Here is a 17,696-nt window from a genome sequence, read left to right on the forward strand (position 1 = left end):
CTAAAAAACTGAAATGGTGAGGGAAAAAAATATTTATATCTATTAACATATTTACATTTATGCGTCCGCCAATGCTTTGATTACAATATTGAGTAGAATATTCTAGAATAATATCTGTGCACAGTAATAATCTAAAACAATATATGTTCTACAGCCATTAAAACATTTAGAGAAAATACTGCAGACGTTGTGAATGGGTAAAACCCTGCATTAGAGAATTACAACTCCATTAGTGTCAGTCAGTAAAGCACCGAGAAATTTTACTGTTTAACCGCTGTTATTGACATGTTAATATTTGATACGGGGGTCGAAATAAGCAGGAATAAATATTTGACCCCGACGTGATTTGAACACGCAACCTTCTGATCTGGAGTCAGACGCGCTACCGTTGCGCCACGAGGTCTGAGCAGAGTTGCCGGTGTGCGCGCTTTAGAGCGGTCAGTCCACTGACCTCAGTCCGATAAAAATGATCTAAGAGCATGTGATGGTCTGTATTAGTCTGTATCTTCACTCTGAGGGTCTGTATCAGACTGTCTCTTTACTCTGAGGGTCTGTATCAGATTGTATCTTCACTCTGGGGGTCTGTATCAGGCTGTATATTTACTCTGAGGGTCTGTATCAGACTGTATATTTACTCTGACGGTCTCTATTAGACTATATCTTCACTCTGAGGGTCTGTATCAGACTGTATATTTACTCTGAGGGTCTCTATTAGACTATCTTCACTCTGAGGGTCTGTATCTTCACTCTGAGGGTCTCTATTAGACTATATCTTCACTCTGAGGGTCTGTGTATTCACTCTGGGGGTCTGTATTAGACTGTATATTCACTCTGAGGGTCTGTATCAGACTGTAACTTCACTCTGGGGGTCTGTATCTTCACTCTAAGGGTCTGTATCAGACTGTATTTTCACTCTGAGGGTCTGTGTCTTCACTCTGAGGGTCTGTATTTTCACTCTGGGGGTCTGTATTAGACTGTATATTCACTCTGAGGGTTTGTATCAGACATTATCTTCACTCTGAGGGTCTGTATCAGACAGTATCTTCACTCTGAGGGTCTGTATCAGACTGTATCTTCACTCTGAGGGTCTGTATCAGACTGTATCTTCACTCTGAGGGTCTGTATCAGACTGTATCTTCACTCTGATGGTCAGTATCTTCACTCTGAGGGCCTGTATCAGACGGTATCTTCACTCTGAGGGTCTGTGTCTTCACTCTGAGGGTCTGTGTCTTCACTCTGAGGGACTGTATCAGACTGTATCTTCACTCTGAGGGTCTGTATCAGACTGTATCTTCACTCTGATGGTCAGTATCTTCACTCTGAGGGTCTGTATCAGACTGTATCTTCACTCTGAGGGTCTGTGTCTTCACTCTGAGGGTCTGTATCAGACTGTATCTTCACTCTGAGGGTCTGTGTCTTCACTCTGAGGGTCTGTGTCTTCACTCTGAGGGACTGTATCAGACTGTATCTTCACTCTGAGGGTCTTTGTCTTCACTCTGAGGGTCTGTGTCTTCACTCTGAGGGACTGTATCAGACTGTATCTTCACTATGAGGGTCTGCATCAGACTGTATCTTCACTCTGAGGGTCTGCATAAGACTGTATCTTCACTCTGAGGGTCTGTATTAGACTGTATCCTCCCTCTGAGGGTCTGTATTAGACTGTATCTTCACTCTGAACCAAAGTTATACACTCGCCTGATGGCAAAAACACTAAATAAATGTTATTTCATTGGTTGCATAGCATCATTAAATGTTAATGATGAATTTTTTTTATTTTTATTTTGTTTGATAGGTATTGGTTAATGGTGAAATTCTGACATAGAATCAACATGATAATAAATTAAACATTAAATAAACATTATTGTTTGGTTGCATTACACTACAGATGATGTCAATGAGGTTATTTTACATAAAGGTTGCTTTCCTTCATTAACATCTAATGTTAATGAAGGAAAGCAACCTTTATGTAAAATAACCTCATTGACATCATCTGTTATTGTTGAAATTCTGACATTGAATCAACGTTTATTTAAAAGTTTTGAATGGTTGGGCTAAATCTACACTCATTTACCTCAGTTTTTATAAGAAATAATTAATTAATTATTTAATTCATAATTTAAAAATATTATTTAATTGTTCTTTTCTATACTACAGGGCCAAAACAGTGCAGTCTATAAGAACAGAATACAAATAATATATACATATTTAATGTAAATAAAGTTTAATACCAACAATTTGTACAAAACCATAAAGCTAAATTCATATTGAATCAAAGTAAACCAATCTACATGAGTAAAAATGCTGACATCGGAGATACGTGTTGTTTCAATGCATTAGATTGATCAAATTAACATTAGCTATTCAAAGTTTTATATATGTTTTTGTTGTTGTTGTTGATTAAATGCTTTAACGTTTAAGCATCACTCAAAACACAAAGCCCATCAAATCCCAAATTCAGCCATTATCTGTCTGACACCTCTCCCAGCATGGTGTCAGAACCTGGCCACCCATATCAGTGTTTCACACTGGGTTGTATTGTTGTTTAACAGTAGCTGAGCGTCCTCTCAGGCTCAGTTCACACCTTCTATTACCATCACATTAGAGCACTGTGAACCACACTTAGTAGAGGTGTCATTCAAACCCAAAGAGAGCTGGTGCCTACAGGGTGGGGGTGAATCTAAACTGAATTATTTACACTATAATGATTCTGTACTTATTCTTATTTAATCGAAATACTCGATATTCAATTACAATCCTGTTAGTGCATGATTACTTACATCAAGAAATTAGGGGATACATATATATAGATGTATATTTATGCATATTTATTCAGCCCTACATATAAATAATAATAATAATTTTCTGTATAAATCATTGGTTGTTCTGATCAGTAATTTTTGTGAAATATATCATATAGCAGATGAACACAGTGATATTTGAGAAGTGAAATGAAGTTTATAGGATTTACAGAAAGTGTCCAATAATCATTTAAACAAAATTGGAACAACCAATGTTTTATAAAGGTAAATCATGAAAATATCAGGGGTGCCCAAACTTTTTTATACCACTGAATAATGTATTTTCCGTTTCGTATTTTCTGTTCCATATTTTTATTAATTCCTTTTTTTTACATTAGTAATTCAATTTACACATAATTTTGTAACAAATAAATGTAAGCAACAAAAAGACTGTGGAGATGTCCATGGATCAGATATATATCCCATTTAGGAGCACATATGAAAGTGACTCAAATCTGATTTAAAAAATCTAATTTGGCACATTCACACAGCCATAAAAAAATCTGATCTGAGCCACATTGAGCTAAATCTGATTTGAGTCACTTCAGCCTGGTAATGTAAACATAGTAGCGTTAGTAAATTAATAATTGCATGATAACAGGAATTAAAACCCCCAAACTTCAAAGAAAATATTGTGTGGTATAAAATACCAGCAAGAACTTGGGTTATCTAAGCATTTCATGAGCCATTTTATTAAAAAAATGTAGTTAAGGTCAGAAAATTGTTCAAATCCTCCTTCTGTTCTTAATCCTGAAAGAATGTCTTTTTTAAGCTGGTGTTGCTTATTCTTCCAAAAAAATAAGCTTACATGTAGAATCAGGAGCATTAAGGGTTAAAGCAGGATAAACAGATCTAGAGATGTCTTCAGCTTTTCTCAAAAAAGGCCCCTGTTGCAAAAATACTTTTGTTTAAATATTTGCTCCTCTTTTCTTTATTTGCCTTAGACTCTTGTATGTACATTATTTAAAGCCCCATGTTTTTTGATATTTCTTTTAGTTATTTAAAAAAAAATCTCTAAATCTTGAGGATTTCTATTCAAGCATTATATAAAAAGGTTTCAGGTTTGATAAGGAATATTACTGAAAATCATAATTGTAACTGTAATAGAAAGTATAGAAAAATAGTCAAGTAAATCTGCAGCTGAATTTGGTTTGATTTCTGTTACTGATCTGAAATTGTTTAGTTCTTCATACACACCTCTGTGTTTATATTTGCCCTAGCTCTATTTTTTTTTAAATCTCAAGTTCATAGTTGCACTTTTTTGTTTCAAATTACCCCTGAATACTATTTACCCTATTGCACTGTACATTGCACCTCTACGAGATTTTGTATTCAATGTTAAAAATTACATTACATTACATTACATTGCTTTTTCATTAATACTAAAAGATCTCTTTGAAGCCATGCCCCCCCCCCCCCCTTCTCTGACGTGCGCGCGCCCTCTGACGCAAGCGGCTCTCTGCCGGCGCGCGAGGAAGTGGCGAGCGCTCTCTGTGTGTCTGTGTGTGCGCGTGCCTGTGTGTGTGTGAGAGAGCGCGCGCACGTCTGTCTGTCTCGTGGACAGAGCCCTCAGCAGCTCCCCTCGCTCCGCTCTTCTAACCGCCGCTTCCAGCGCCCACAGCAGCAGCAGCACGGCCGCGGGTTGGAGGAGCCGCCCTCGCAGGAGAACCCACACCAGAACCGAACCGAACGGTGAGGCCCGGAGGCGGATTTTAGCGTTTTATTATTTTGGCGGGCGGCGGGGTTTGAATTCTGCGGTAGGCCGCGGCTAATGCTAATATTCTACAGCTAACCGGGCTTAACCTGTTTTCTCTGCTAGCTTAGCTTAGCTTAGTCTAGCCTAGCCGCGGTTAGACCGGTCGCGGTTTGTTAAATGGACATTAAACTCGGTCGTGTGCGGCAAATTTGGGTCTATAACGCGTTTAAACGCGTTTATAAGCGGATTTAAAGAAGCTAACGCTGCGCAAAAGTTGATTTTAGCGGATTTTGTTTAGTTCGTTTTAACCGGAGCACGCGAGGGGGGCGGAGCGCTGTTGTGTGTTTAGCTTGAGAGCTAACTAGCTTAGCCTAGCCTTGCTAGTTTAACACAACAGCGCAGCTACCTAGCGCTAGCAAATAAACACAAGCTCATAGTATGTCATTTTGGGCTGTTAGCTAACTTCCATGAGTGTAATTGAGTGTGTAACATTGTAGACTTTGTGTTTCCGTACACTTTGAAAGGTTATTAGAGCCCGCTTTTAAAATAATAACGTTACCCGTTTTCATTCACAGCTTAGCTGTTTAGCTTTAAGCTTAGCTCCTACCTCCAGCCTGTGGTGTGCATTTCAACAATGAACAAAAGCAGGTCACAACTGCTCACACAGCTTGTTTAATTAGCTAAATATGATCACATGTTTCTCACAGTTTGATATTATTTTGTAAACGTCCTAATTATCTAGTTCTATCATATCGGAATCACTTTTTTCTCCTTATGTCTTACATAAATTTAGGTAGTTTGTTAGCTATCCTAGCTGCATGTACTATATAGTTACCAACCTGGTCCCGTTGAACCTTCACGTTGTAGTTAGATAGTGTTCAGCATGTTCCAAGAAGTAATAATACAAAACAATCGCTTGTTTATTGACTGAAATGTGTGAGGCAAAATAAGTTCTTCCTGCACTATAGAGCAACAGAAAGTTTAAATGTTACTTGTAAAAAAAACCACACTATAGCAGAGTTTTTACTGGTAAAACGAAATAACCAAGTTATTGCTCTTAATTAACTGCTTGTTGTATTGCTGGTGTGATTTTAAGTTTAAATTGTGTAAAAATAAGTGTGGCTTTTTTGCCTCGAGTTGTCCTGCTAAATCTAAATTTGCTAATATGTCCTTATTCTGATTTGAATGAGGGAACCACTGCTTTATACTATTTGCTACTTTGTGGTGGTGGTGGGGGCTACTTTATGTATATTCATAAATAGCATAACTGAAGGTTATATTATTGTTGAGTAGGTAGCTTCCTAATATTTTCTAGTACTTTGGTTTTGCATGTTTTATAATGTAAAGAAAATCTGCAAGGAGGGTTGGGGTTACATATTTTTTCTTTATTTAAAGAGGCAATCACAACTCCAAATATATCACAGTTCAGATTTCTCTTGGCTGAGGAAATTTTAAGGTTCATTTCAAATGTTAATTGTAGCTTATGCTGTTTTGTCTCTTTCTCAGAAGAATGGCTGCTGAAGTGAATGGCAGCTCTGCTCCAGCAAAGGAGGAAGAAGAACCCATGGATGTCTCAGCCGGACACTCAGAGAACTACCAGACGCTCATAGATGCTGGGCTGCCCCAAAAAGTAGCAGAGAGTCTGGACAACATCTTTCAGACTGGTAAGTTCTCCAATACAATATATATGTGTAATGTTTTGCGCTATAGATATGATCAGTTTAAGAAAATATTGTTGCAAGCGGTCTTGACACCTTATTCAAACTAGCCAGAGTGATAAACATATTATTGCAACAAATCTGCTTGGTCTTAAAGTCTACTGGGTGCAAGTTTATTGAGTGTATGTTTGTGTGCTGCAGGTTTGGTGGCTTATGCTGACCTAGATGAGAGGGCAATTGATGCCCTGCGGGAGTTTAATGAAGAAGGAGCGCTGTCTGTACTGCAGCAGTTTAAGGAAAGCGACTTGTCCCATGTGCAGGTGAGACCTTCTTGGATATAAAGCTCACTTATTCTGTCTAAAGCAGATAATTGTATTAAAACTAGTTAAATATAGTTTCAACAGCCTGTAATAAAACATTATTTTCCTGTTTTTTTTTTCCAGAATAAAAGTGCTTTCCTGTGTGGAGTCATGAAAACATACAGACAGAGGGAAAAGCAAGGCAGCAAAGTACAGGAATCCACAAAAGGCCCGGACGAGTCAAAAATTAAGGTAAGCTCATTGGAAATTATCATTTGTTTAGGACCCTTCCAGCCTTCTTCTACAGTCTAGCTGTTGCTAATATTCTGTGCTGTTTTGTTTTGTATTCATTCCATCATCTTTATGCTCCCCCAGGCACTGCTGGAGAGGACAGGCTATACCCTTGATGTTACTACAGGCCAGAGGAAGTATGGTGGCCCACCACCAGAGGAGGTGTTCTCTGGCACTCAGCCTGGCATCGGCACAGAGGTAACCTAGTCTTCATTTCAATACAAACAATTTGATTTTGTGGTGAAGTAAAAGAGTTGAGACTGAGTGAATGGGTGGTCTGAGCTTTTGTGACTAAACCATGTGTTTTTGCTCTCTGTATTTATGTCTAGGTGTTTGTGGGAAAGATCCCTCGGGACTTATATGAAGACGAGTTGGTTCCACTTTTTGAGAAGGCTGGGCCAATATGGGACCTGAGGTTAATGATGGACCCGCTGTCTGGGCAAAACCGCGGTTATGCGTTTATCACCTTCTGCAGCAAGGAGGCTGCACAGGAAGCTGTGAAACTGGTAGGTTTACTAACAGCACAGATGCATTATTATACTGTAACTAACCTTTCTGGCAAAACAAAGCCTCACTTAAGACAGGAAATATAATTTTCTTGTTTCTTTCTTTTTTTCTTTCTTTTTTTGAGTTAGTTTTATAGATATGTCCTTTTTACTAAAATTTTGACAAAGTTTGCAGGCTTCCAGTGAATAAATGTTCTGTTCTTCTTTTTCAGTGTGATAATTATGAGATCAGGCCAGGCAAGTATCTGGGTGTCTGCATCTCTGTAGCCAACAACCGCCTGTTTGTCGGCTCAATCCCAAAGAACAAGACCAGGGAGAGCATCCTGGAAGACTTTGGAAAAGTGACAGGTCAGAATTCACACATTTGTATAAGTTAACTGTTTAATTACCTTTTAAAATATTTAGTTAAAAATCTAATTGTATTGTGCTTTTTGTGGTGTTTACTCATGTTACATATACTTTTCCAGAGGGTCTGCAGGAAGTGATTCTGTACACGCAGGCTGATGATAAGAAGAAGAATCGGGGGTTCTGTTTCCTGGAGTACGAGGATCATAAGTCGGCAGCTCAGGCCCGTCGGCGGCTCATGAGCGGCAAGGTTAAGGTTTGGGGGAATCCTGTTACCGTTGAGTGGGCTGACCCAGTTGCTGAGCCTGATCCTGAAGTCATGGCCAAGGTATGTTTTTGAGGTTGAAAAATTATTTTGTCAAAGTTTATTAAATCCTGTAATTTTTGCCTGTTTAAAGACTTTCAGATATGCTTAAATCCATTATATGCATTAATTGGCATCTGAATTTATTTAATGTTTGGTAAAACTTCTATTACAGGTGAAAGTGTTGTTTGTTCGTAAACTAGCCACTCCAGTTACAGAGGAATTGCTGGAGAAGACTTTCTCCCAGTTTGGAAAGCTTGAGCGTGTTAAGAAGCTGAAAGACTATGCTTTCGTGCACTTTGAGGAGCGAGATGCTGCTGTCAAGGTATAAAGAAGAGTTAAACTAGCTACTTGGGTGTATTTGCTCATTTGTATTTGTACTCTGTTTAGATTACCATTGGTGTAAATTGTTGTGTTTAATATATGGTTTTTATTTATTAATATTTAATATGTATAATTTGAAAATAAAATGAATATTGTTTGTGTGTTAGGCTATGGAGGAGATGAATGGTAAAGAATTGGGGGGAGAGGAGATTGAGATTGTCCTGGCTAAGCCCCCAGACAAGAAGAGGAAAGAGCGACAGGCTGCCAGGCAGACCAGCAGAAATACAGGGTAAGAGTTTGTTCTTAAACACTTGCTTAGTGTGGGTTTAACAGAGAACCAGCAGAATCCAAAATTCTTAATGTCTTTTCTCTTATTTCTATACAGGTATGACGACTATTACTATTACCCTCCTCCCCGCATGCCACCTCCAGGGCGTGGGCGTGGCCGAGGGGGGAGGGGAGGCTATGCGTACCCTCCTGACTACTATGGCTATGAAGAGTATTATGACGACTACTATGGCTATGATTACCACGACTATCGTGGCGGCTATGATGACCCTTACTATGGTTATGACGACATGTATACCATGAGGGGGCGTGGCAGTCGTGGTAGCCGTGGTGCTCCACCCCCTCCTAGAGCACGTGGTGTACCTCCAGCCCGTGGTGGAAGAGGTGGCTACGCGCCAAGAGGAGGTGCTCCCATGGGAGCAGGCCGAGGAGGGCGTGGTGGGGGACGTGGCGGACCCTTCCAGCCTCCTAGGGGGCGTGGCACCAGGGGGGCCCGCGGAAACCGAGGCGGAAACGTTGGCGGGAAAAGGAAGGCTGACGTGTTCAACCAACCCGACTCGAAGCGCCGCCAGACGACCAACCAGCAGAACTGGGGGTCACAGCCTATCGCTCAGCAGCCGTTACAGCAAGGTGGCGACTACGCTGGCAACTACGGTTACAGCAACGACACTCTGGAGTTCTCCCAGGATTCCTATGGCCAGCAGTGGAAGTAGAAGACACAAACAGCAACACAAAAAGGTATTTGGCTACAATAAGAAAATGACAAAAAAAATAATCACAACAGAACACCCACCCTCCCCCTTCCTGTGAGAAAAAAAAGACATTGATTGGCACGCAGTGTTTAACTGACTTCTATTCTCCATCTCCCTCTGTAGAATATGTCAGTGACACAAAAAGGACACGCCCCCCCAGAATTGGCATCACAAATCCTGATTGGCTGAAAGTACGTTTTGGCTGAAGACAAGAATGTATCCGATCCTCCTCCTGCCCCTGATTGGTTTGCTTACACACAGGCCTGACCGGGACATTTGTCTTAAATCATACTCCACTTTTATCCCTTCCATTTGTTCTTTGTTTTAAAGCCAGCAACGAACATTTTAAAGAAACAAGGACTTTTTGACGTCTAAAAAAAAAAAAAGAAAAAGTAATAAAATAAACAAGCATAACAGTCTGAGAGAACATTAAAATCATGAAATGGTCTTGCAGAAAGCTCATGTCCAAACATTCAACTCACCCAACCACCCACCTGTCCCCCCATACTGGACACCTTCTTATGTCCCCCTTACCCCGTCGCTTGCTCTATCTCTCTATTTCTCTCTATTTCTCTGTGATTTCTGCTAGTGGCATAGGGACTTGCTTGTAAATAATGGCTGTCAGCTTTAGCTTCATTTTCATTTTTTTCTTTTTTCAGAAGTGGAGAAAAGAATCCACTGGAAGGAAAAAAAGTTTTGTAGCTGGAAGTACCATTAAACGTGTATGTTTAGCATTTCTAGAAGTAGTTCAATTGTGTTTTTTAAAAACTGATATAACAACTTCAAACGTTTTTTTTCTCTCCTTTTTTTTGAAATTTGCTCGTTAGGACTTGGTTTGGCTCACCTTAAGAGCCGTGACAGTTTGTTCTCTGATGTTTGTATTTATAACTTTTATTTTTTGTTTGTTCCGTTTCAATAAAAACTCATCCGAGCAACATCAATTGGTCAAGTAACTTGAAATTCAGTGTTCTGACTTTGTATCATTGTTTATGCATCACTTTCCCTTCATACTACAATTAAATTGGATTGTTTTACAGTTTGACAAATTTTGTATTTGATAAACTGCCCACTTTGCATGCAGTATGGAAATAATGCTTTAGTAAACGATTTCAAACTTTAAAAAATATTTTTTAAATGGTTAACAGTTCTTAATTGAAGCAGAATCAATATAACATTTACAAGCGGTGTTTTCCCCTATGCAATAAAGTTCCTATTCTGTTGCTATTTATAGTTGAGCAAATAGTTTCTGAAGCACAAGAATGAAGAACTAAGGCTCAAATTCACTGAAATAAAGTTTAAATATTTGAATCAACAATTTTTTTTTGTACTTTAAACGGCTGCCAGTGTGATTATCTGAATTCTTGGACCCACAAGCAATTTCTCCAGACTGAAATGCAGATGGTCTGTTTGTATATCATGCTTCTCACCATATGCAGCTCTTGGGAGTCCCAGAATGCCAGAAATATGCATTTTATTTTCAACAGCCGAGTTGAATTCTCGGTTTATATTAACATCTCTTGAATATCTGTAAACGTGTCAGAGAACTTGATTTGACCTGCAAACATCAACTGGGATTTTTTTTGTCCATCAGGTGAGAAATGAAGGCTAAACAATTGTGTAACATACCTGCAAGTGCTGGAATCTGATTTACGTATTTAAACAACAGTTGGCGTTAATGGATGTGCTGGAATCTGATTTACGTATTTAAACAACAGTTGGCGTTAATGGATGGGTAATATACACAACATTTTAAATATGATTCCATGTCATTAAAATGCACCCATTCAAGAAAAAAGTACCAATTTTGAATTACCTGGATTTCTGCAGTGATTACTATTACATCACACCAAGTCAACACACCAGATTTTTAAATTAATAATTACACCCAAAGTCATTCATAAAGGATTGATTCTAAATATAATCAAAGCATAAATTTGTTCATTATGTTCTAGTGCTTATTGCATGTTGTTTTAATTACTAAAAATAATGTTCATTGTAAAGGGAATTGGGAGCTAGTTGAGATTTAGCAAGAAACACTCATGCGTTGTAGTGATGTCAAAAGTTGTAATAAAGCTCTTTTTGATGTTTCTATTAATATATTTTCAATAATTTAGTTGAAACTAAAGATTTCCCTTATCACCAGAACCTGATTGGCTCTTCGCATGTTTATTGGTCAGTTTGCATAAAACACAGATGAATTCACAAATTTATCAGTTACAGGCACAAAAAAAAATCCGTCATTTTGGCTGTGTTCAGACTGCAGACAAATCAGATTTGTTTCTCAAAGCACATCTGTAGAAATTACAGCCTACACTGTTATTTGCAAGTGATTAGCCTGGATTTGTGTGTTTGGACATCACATACATACATACTCTGGAAAAACTTGAGACCAAAATTGAATCAGTTTCTCTGATTTTGCAATTTATATGCATATGTTTGAGTAAAATGAACATTGTTGTTTTATTCTATTAAACTATGGACAATATTTCTCCCAAATTCCAAGTAATAATATTGTCATTTAGAGCATTTATTTGCAGAAAATGAGAAATCAGTGAAATAAAAAAAAAAGATGCAGAGCTTTCAGACCTTAAATAATGCAATATTCACGGTTTTCATGCATCTTGGCATGTTTTCCTCCACCAGTCTTACACACTGCTTTTGGATAACTTTACCCCCTCGCTCCTGGTATGAAAATTCATGCAGTGTTTGGTTTGATGGCTTGTGATCATCCATCTTCCTCTTGATTATATTCCAGAAGTATTTTAATTTGGTAAGTAACTCATTTTTAAGTTCTCTTTATTTTTTTCCAGAGCTGTATCTGTATTGAGGTGGGCATCAGTGACTTAGTGGAGCATCCAGACTGAGATGCATTTGTACAAATTAAATTCTAATCACATTTTAAGCAACCCGCAAATTATCTGATTTACCAAAGATGAGTTTCATGTAGTTTCTTGGTTGTCCAGGTTATGAAAAAACAATCTGGGTACGAGCTAGATCTGTCATAAATCGGATTTGACCTGTCAGTCTGAACATAGTTGGTAAGAGGCAGAAGCAGAGTGTCTGAACTTAGCTATGTTCTTGCAAAGGATTTGAACATTGAATTTGATGCGGCAGTGCATTTGTCTGTTCACTTGCTTGGGGAAGATGACTAAATATGCACAGTAAAAGTGGAAAAACTCCTAGAGAAATGTATATATTGTGAAACTTTAGTTACTGATATCTTTAAATTTTCATTGCAGAAATTCAGGTACTTCCAGTGGGTCTACTTACAGTACTCAGTACCCTTAGCTGACAGTGCTGCTGAAGTGCACATTCTCACCTGCTGGACAAAAACCAGCAAGCAACCTTAAAAAAAATACAGGGTTTATTTTTCCTGCTTTAAATTGATCTTTCTGGGCCTGTCGAATTTCTCTAAGCTCATTGTGTTATTGATCAGATCTCTGCTGTCTGCGGTGTGTGGTAAGTGAAGTGTGCTGCTGATGCTGCTGTCATTTCCAGAGTGTGTGTACGTGTGTTTGGTAAGTGTTTGTCCCTTTGTATCTGACTTACCCAGGTATCCGAGCGAGAGAGAGACGTTGCTAGCTTGAGGAACACACCAGAACTGTGTTCTTCTCCAGGGGGTGAGCTGGTCTTTCACACTCTCCTCTCACTCTCTCTCTCTCCCCCTTCTCTTCTCTTTTTCTTGTCCTTTACTGTGGTATTTTCAGTCTTAACCTGAGATAAAGAGCTGAAAGGAGGGAAAGCCTTTGCCCTGCTGAGAGCTGTCGCCCTGCTGTTGAGCTGTGTTTGTTAACATTTCTGAAATCCAAAGAAAATCGGTCCACTTTCAGGCCGTTTTAAAAAGGTTAAGGCTGCAAATATTGGACTCAGCAAGTACGTTGTTTTTTTTTTCCAGCTTAATGGATTCTGTTGATTTTGACCAGCAGGTGAATTTTTTAAGTCTTAGTGTTAATTAAGCAAAACATGATCCAGGTAACAACTTGTCCCCACCCCGTTAAAATGTATAGTATGTATACACTTATTGGTTGTTAAAAGTCCTCTTAAATGGTGCACACACAAAAGAAGTCTCTCACATAACCTCTTTTGTGAATTTGTGCATAAATTCAAACTGAAAACTATATATATAAAATTATATATATATATATATATATATATATAGTTTTCAGTTTGAATTTATGCACAAATTCACAAAAGAGGTTATGTGAGAGACTTCTTTATACATACAATTAATAATAAGTGTTCTATTTCTTACATCCATATCATAAATCCCTGCCCAGCTTCTTTTTGTGTGTCCTGTTATGGTGCTTTTTTTTTTTTTAAGAAACTCATTTAAACTAAGTATAGTACTAAAATCTGGCCACAACGTCCAGCTAAATTATTTTATTATTTTTATTTTATTAATATTATTATTATTTTACACCCTGACAGAGCACAGCTGTAGTTCAGTCTCTTTGACTTTACACTTTTCTAAACTGCATCTGGCAATTAATAATAGGTTAAATTAGGTATTTTGAGCAGGAAAAGCACAAAACTGCAGGAACCCGGCCCATGCTTGCTCTATAGGATGACTGTTAACCGCATTCGGATATTTAAAATAATGGAATATTTTCACAAGAACAGTGCAAAAGTGAAATGGGCACATGGCGGTGGTCCTGGGGTTTTAAAACTGTGCACTTACTGGCCAATTTATTAGAAACCCCTTACTGAAACTTATAGCTATTGATAGAACACTGGTCTTAGCCCAGCATTTATTATTTTCTTTCAAGCCAAAACTTGAATCTACAGTGGTTCTATGTGGATAATATTGGAGATGACTGCTACATTAGCACGCTATCAAAGTTTATGAGCAGGGCTTAATTGAATGATTTAATAATATTAATAAAATAATTTCTTGTCAGGTGTGGTCCTATTATAGGGTTGTTCTAATTATAGAGAGGAGGTAGTGGTGGGGCTGTGAAGTTGTGCAACAACACAGTTTGTTGTCAGTAATAGTTACCTATGGACCAATGAGTTTTGCCTTTGGCTAACTGCACCCTTATCACATACCAGAGGCCTATTAAGTGGCCTCAAATTTACATTGCGTTCTGATCCAGTCCTTCTAATTCTATATATGGTGGGGGAATCTGTAAATTACAGGCTTGTGGAGGTCCACTGCACAGGTGAATAGCTGTTGTAACACTTGTTTTGCCTCCAGAGGGCAGCAGACACACAGAGTGAAGAGATTCTCCTGACCTTCCCACTGTAACCATGATGCTGAAGGTATAGTTGGGAATTTATAGAGTATTTGTGTTTTTAATAGCAGATATAAGCAGATGTTTGCTCGCAAGATCTTACAAAAACTATAACTAACTTTTCTAAATAATAAATCGTTTTACGTTTTAAATATTGTTTTAAATGTTCATTTTATTCTATATATTTGTGTTATATTTTGTCTACTTTTTATGCAAAAACATATACATTTATTGATGCCCACTGGTCATTAATGTATTGATTGTCTCCTCCAACACAGTAAAAGAACACCTTGTTCTGTCTTCAGTACATCTGAATTATAAAGAGAGTGTTATTGTACCCCATGTCAGTCAGCATGGAGAAGTTCTTGGACTAACCATATTTTGGGTTCTCCTTAAAGTTTGTGAACATGGCTCTGTTAGCCAAAAATATTTGCGCTTCACCACCTAACAACACCGTAGCAACCACCTGACATTCCATAGCAACGATGTAGCAACACAACAGCAACCTTTTAATAACAGCTTAGCCACAGCTTATCAACCACCTAGAATACATTAGCAGTCAATGTAAACCATATTAGCTGCGCAACCATCCTAAGATTCATTCCGGTAATGCACATTTCTAGTCATTATTAGTAACCGTATTATCCACATTTCAGAAGAATTATTTTTTTGACACTGAATTTTCTTGCAATTGTAGTTATTTTAAGTCTTAAATCAAGGCAAAATTCTATTTTTTCCACAAACTGATTAAACTTGATTTATGTACTGATTTGAGGCATCAGATGTATAATTGTTGTTTTTCCCCCTTATAGACGTGCAAATGGTCTCAGTACGTTGATCCGTTCTTCTGAAGGAATTTTATAGTTTTTAATACACTGAATTGAAGTTTTGCACTACAGAGCAGATGGAATATAGATTTAAAATGTCATTTCATTTGGATGTTTGCACTTTTATTTTTTAAATGAACTCCAGAATTCCTTCTACTGGTTGTGAGAAATGTGTGTTTAAACATTTTCTGGGTAAAGTGAGACAGTTGGTAGCCACTTCCTCATGTTTTCTTTCTTTTTTTTCTGCAGGGTTTGAGTAAATTCCAAATCAAGGGGAATTACAAAGGCAGGTAATGAAGATAATGATGTGGCTGAGTTTGTACTGAATCTCAGCAGCCCTTGGACTACATGGACATGTGCCGGCTCCCCCCAGTACACATTTTGTTGTAGAGACCTGGGTGGGCTCTGGCCTTGGGCTTCTGTGTTTTGAAGTGTATTGTTCATATAGATGATGTTGCAGACAAAAAATGCTGTAAATATTCTCTTATTTGCTTTTCATGTACAGGACTTGATTTTGATTTTAATGGGGTGTGAATTTATTTTAAGATTTGAATTTCTTTTTGAATTATTTTAATAAACATTGTTTTATATTAAACTTGTTGCTTTTCTCTCTGCATCATTGAAGCCAAATGATCTGCTTTTTGCGGTTGTGAGACTCCAGGCAACTGCCTTGGTGATTTTCACAATGTAAAAGCATTAGACAGGTATACATATATTAGATTATAGTATAGTAGTTTAAAGTTTCTGTAAGTTGTTCTGTAACAGCTGATGACTCCTGAAACTAAGATAATTAAGGGTTACTACAGTACTTTCAGCACATAATGCACAAGATTGAGAACACTGTTCCAGTCTCTGTAGAGAAGTATTGCCATAAGAGGATATTCTGGAGCATTGATTTATGAACCAATTGGCCCATGTCTAATACCTGGTTTGTTAAAGTGATCTTGATATTGATGGGCCACTAACCAGTATCTTGTTACTACACCTATTATCCAAATTCTTAGCTCCGCTGATCATATAAGAAGAGTTCATATTTCTATAACTACTTGGATAAATGTATGTATGTCTGTATGTAATGCACATATCCTCCTTTCACCCATTTCTTCACTGCAGATGCAGCAGATGTCTTTTTCTTTTTGGTCTTGCTGGTCTTCATGTGGCTTTTGGATTAGTTGTCTACTTTAGAAAGTGTGGAAAACTCCATGGGATGCGAACTTTAGCATCTACAATCACATAATCATTGTGTGAAACCTTGTATTTTATGTGCATTTATATAGAAGATTAACCAATACTCACAATATATATTCTTTACACATATACCGGTAGTTAAACATTGCTTGATCAGGCATGTAACTAACACAGACTCTATTATATGACAAACTAACCCACATGATACATAAGGCATTTAACTAACACATAGGATCTATTGTATGGCGTATTAACCACGTGTTACTGACATATTAGCATATAACATATGAAATCTATTGTGTGACTTGTTTAGCTCACGCTTAAGGCATTTTGGTCACTGCATGATCCTAACTAACGGCCATCAATCATCGACTGGTGCACTCTGTACGAACTAAATTGATACAAAGGAGACTTCGGGATGAACAGGGCGGCCTTTCTCTCTGCGTGTAAAGTCCTTCACCTATCAAAGCGGGAGGAGGACACGCGCACATAGGGAGGGCGGCACTGTCTAATTCCTGAAACAATGCCACACTGTCTGACTGGACCCAGTCAATTCCTGAAACAATGCCACACTGTCTGGCTGGACACAGTCAATTCCTGAAACAATGCCACACTGTCTGGCTGGACACAGTCAAGGCCAAACACTAGTGGTCCGGCCAGACATGTGAAACTTGAGTACTAACACGTGAAATTATACATATTAACATGAGCTAATCATTAGCAACGCCTCATCAGCAGGTTTCACGTCATTTGGGGTATAAACATGGAGTCAGATCAGAGGGGGGTCAGAACTTTTACTGGGACGGCTGTTAACTGTCTTGTATGTATTGGTTCTCCTGAATTCAGTATTTTGTAATAAATACTTGATTTGCTTTCAACTTCACTCCACCTGTCTGCGACTCTCTCCATCAAAACGAACACGTAGGGGAGTTGTACCCCGGATGAGGGGTGGGGGGAAACCCATCTTTCATTTTCTTCTTACAACAGTCAATAAATTTGGACACAATGTAGGGAAAAACACCTAGATACAAATGATGTCAGCTTGGTCTTTCTGGTCATGCTGGTCCTCATGTGGCCTTACGATTAGCTCAAGAACAGTACAGCGTAGAGAGAAAGAAAATTTAATAAGGACATAGATATCAGGCCATGTTTGAGCATTTCTATTGGTCCACTGATCAATAGATTTGGA

At 38.2% G+C, this 17,696-nt stretch overlaps 1 protein-coding gene and 1 non-coding gene across 5 annotated transcripts; one reads left to right on the forward strand and one right to left on the reverse strand.

Moving 5' to 3' along the window:
- Nucleotides 1-331: 331 nt before the first annotated feature.
- Nucleotides 332-403, reverse strand: trnaw-cca (transfer RNA tryptophan (anticodon CCA)). The gene has a single exon. It is a non-coding gene; the product is annotated as a tRNA-Trp (tRNA).
- Nucleotides 404-4,285: 3,882 nt separating this feature from the next.
- On the forward strand, nucleotides 4,286-17,390 carry LOC103029778 (heterogeneous nuclear ribonucleoprotein R). Of its 4 annotated transcripts, XR_007437917.1 has the most exons (14): nucleotides 4,296-4,490; nucleotides 6,001-6,158; nucleotides 6,354-6,472; nucleotides 6,596-6,703; nucleotides 6,827-6,940; nucleotides 7,072-7,248; nucleotides 7,461-7,596; nucleotides 7,716-7,921; nucleotides 8,073-8,222; nucleotides 8,389-8,510; nucleotides 8,607-9,247; nucleotides 12,815-12,881; nucleotides 14,456-14,520; nucleotides 15,569-17,390. XR_007437917.1 is itself a non-coding variant. In XM_007239846.4 (12 exons), exons 2-11 carry the CDS (start codon nucleotides 6,005-6,007, stop codon nucleotides 9,220-9,222), a joined length of 1,902 nt encoding a protein of 633 aa, XP_007239908.1. In that variant the 5' UTR covers nucleotides 4,296-4,490; nucleotides 6,001-6,004; the 3' UTR covers nucleotides 9,223-9,247; nucleotides 9,385-10,198. The 4 variants fall into 4 exon arrangements, 3 of the variants coding, with proteins under 3 accessions (XP_007239907.1, XP_007239908.1, XP_015458722.1); XM_007239846.4 differs by lacking the exons at nucleotides 12,815-12,881; nucleotides 14,456-14,520; nucleotides 15,569-17,390 and adding an exon at nucleotides 9,385-10,198; XM_007239845.4 differs by lacking the exons at nucleotides 12,815-12,881; nucleotides 14,456-14,520; nucleotides 15,569-17,390 and having other exon boundaries at nucleotides 4,286-4,490; nucleotides 6,004-6,158; nucleotides 8,607-10,198.
- The last annotated feature ends 306 nt before the right edge of the window (nucleotides 17,391-17,696 follow it).

This window comes from Astyanax mexicanus, chromosome 2 (genome assembly GCF_023375975.1).
Source record: "Astyanax mexicanus isolate ESR-SI-001 chromosome 2, AstMex3_surface, whole genome shotgun sequence".
Taxonomy (NCBI): Eukaryota; Metazoa; Chordata; class Actinopteri; order Characiformes; family Acestrorhamphidae; genus Astyanax; species Astyanax mexicanus.

What these genes read in the sequence shown, in the direction of transcription:
- LOC103029778 (XM_007239845.4), top strand. Translation starts at nt 6,005, where the DNA reads ATGGCTGCTGAAGTGAATGGCAGCTCTGCTCCAGCAAAGGAGGAAGAA. An exon ending in GGACAACATCTTTCAGACTG is followed by an intron (nt 6,159 to 6,353) that starts GTAAGTTCTCCA and finishes TGTGTGCTGCAG; the next exon opens with GTTTGGTGGCTTATGCTGAC. An exon ending in ATCCTGAAGTCATGGCCAAG is followed by an intron (nt 7,922 to 8,072) that starts GTATGTTTTTGA and finishes CTTCTATTACAG; the next exon opens with GTGAAAGTGTTGTTTGTTCG.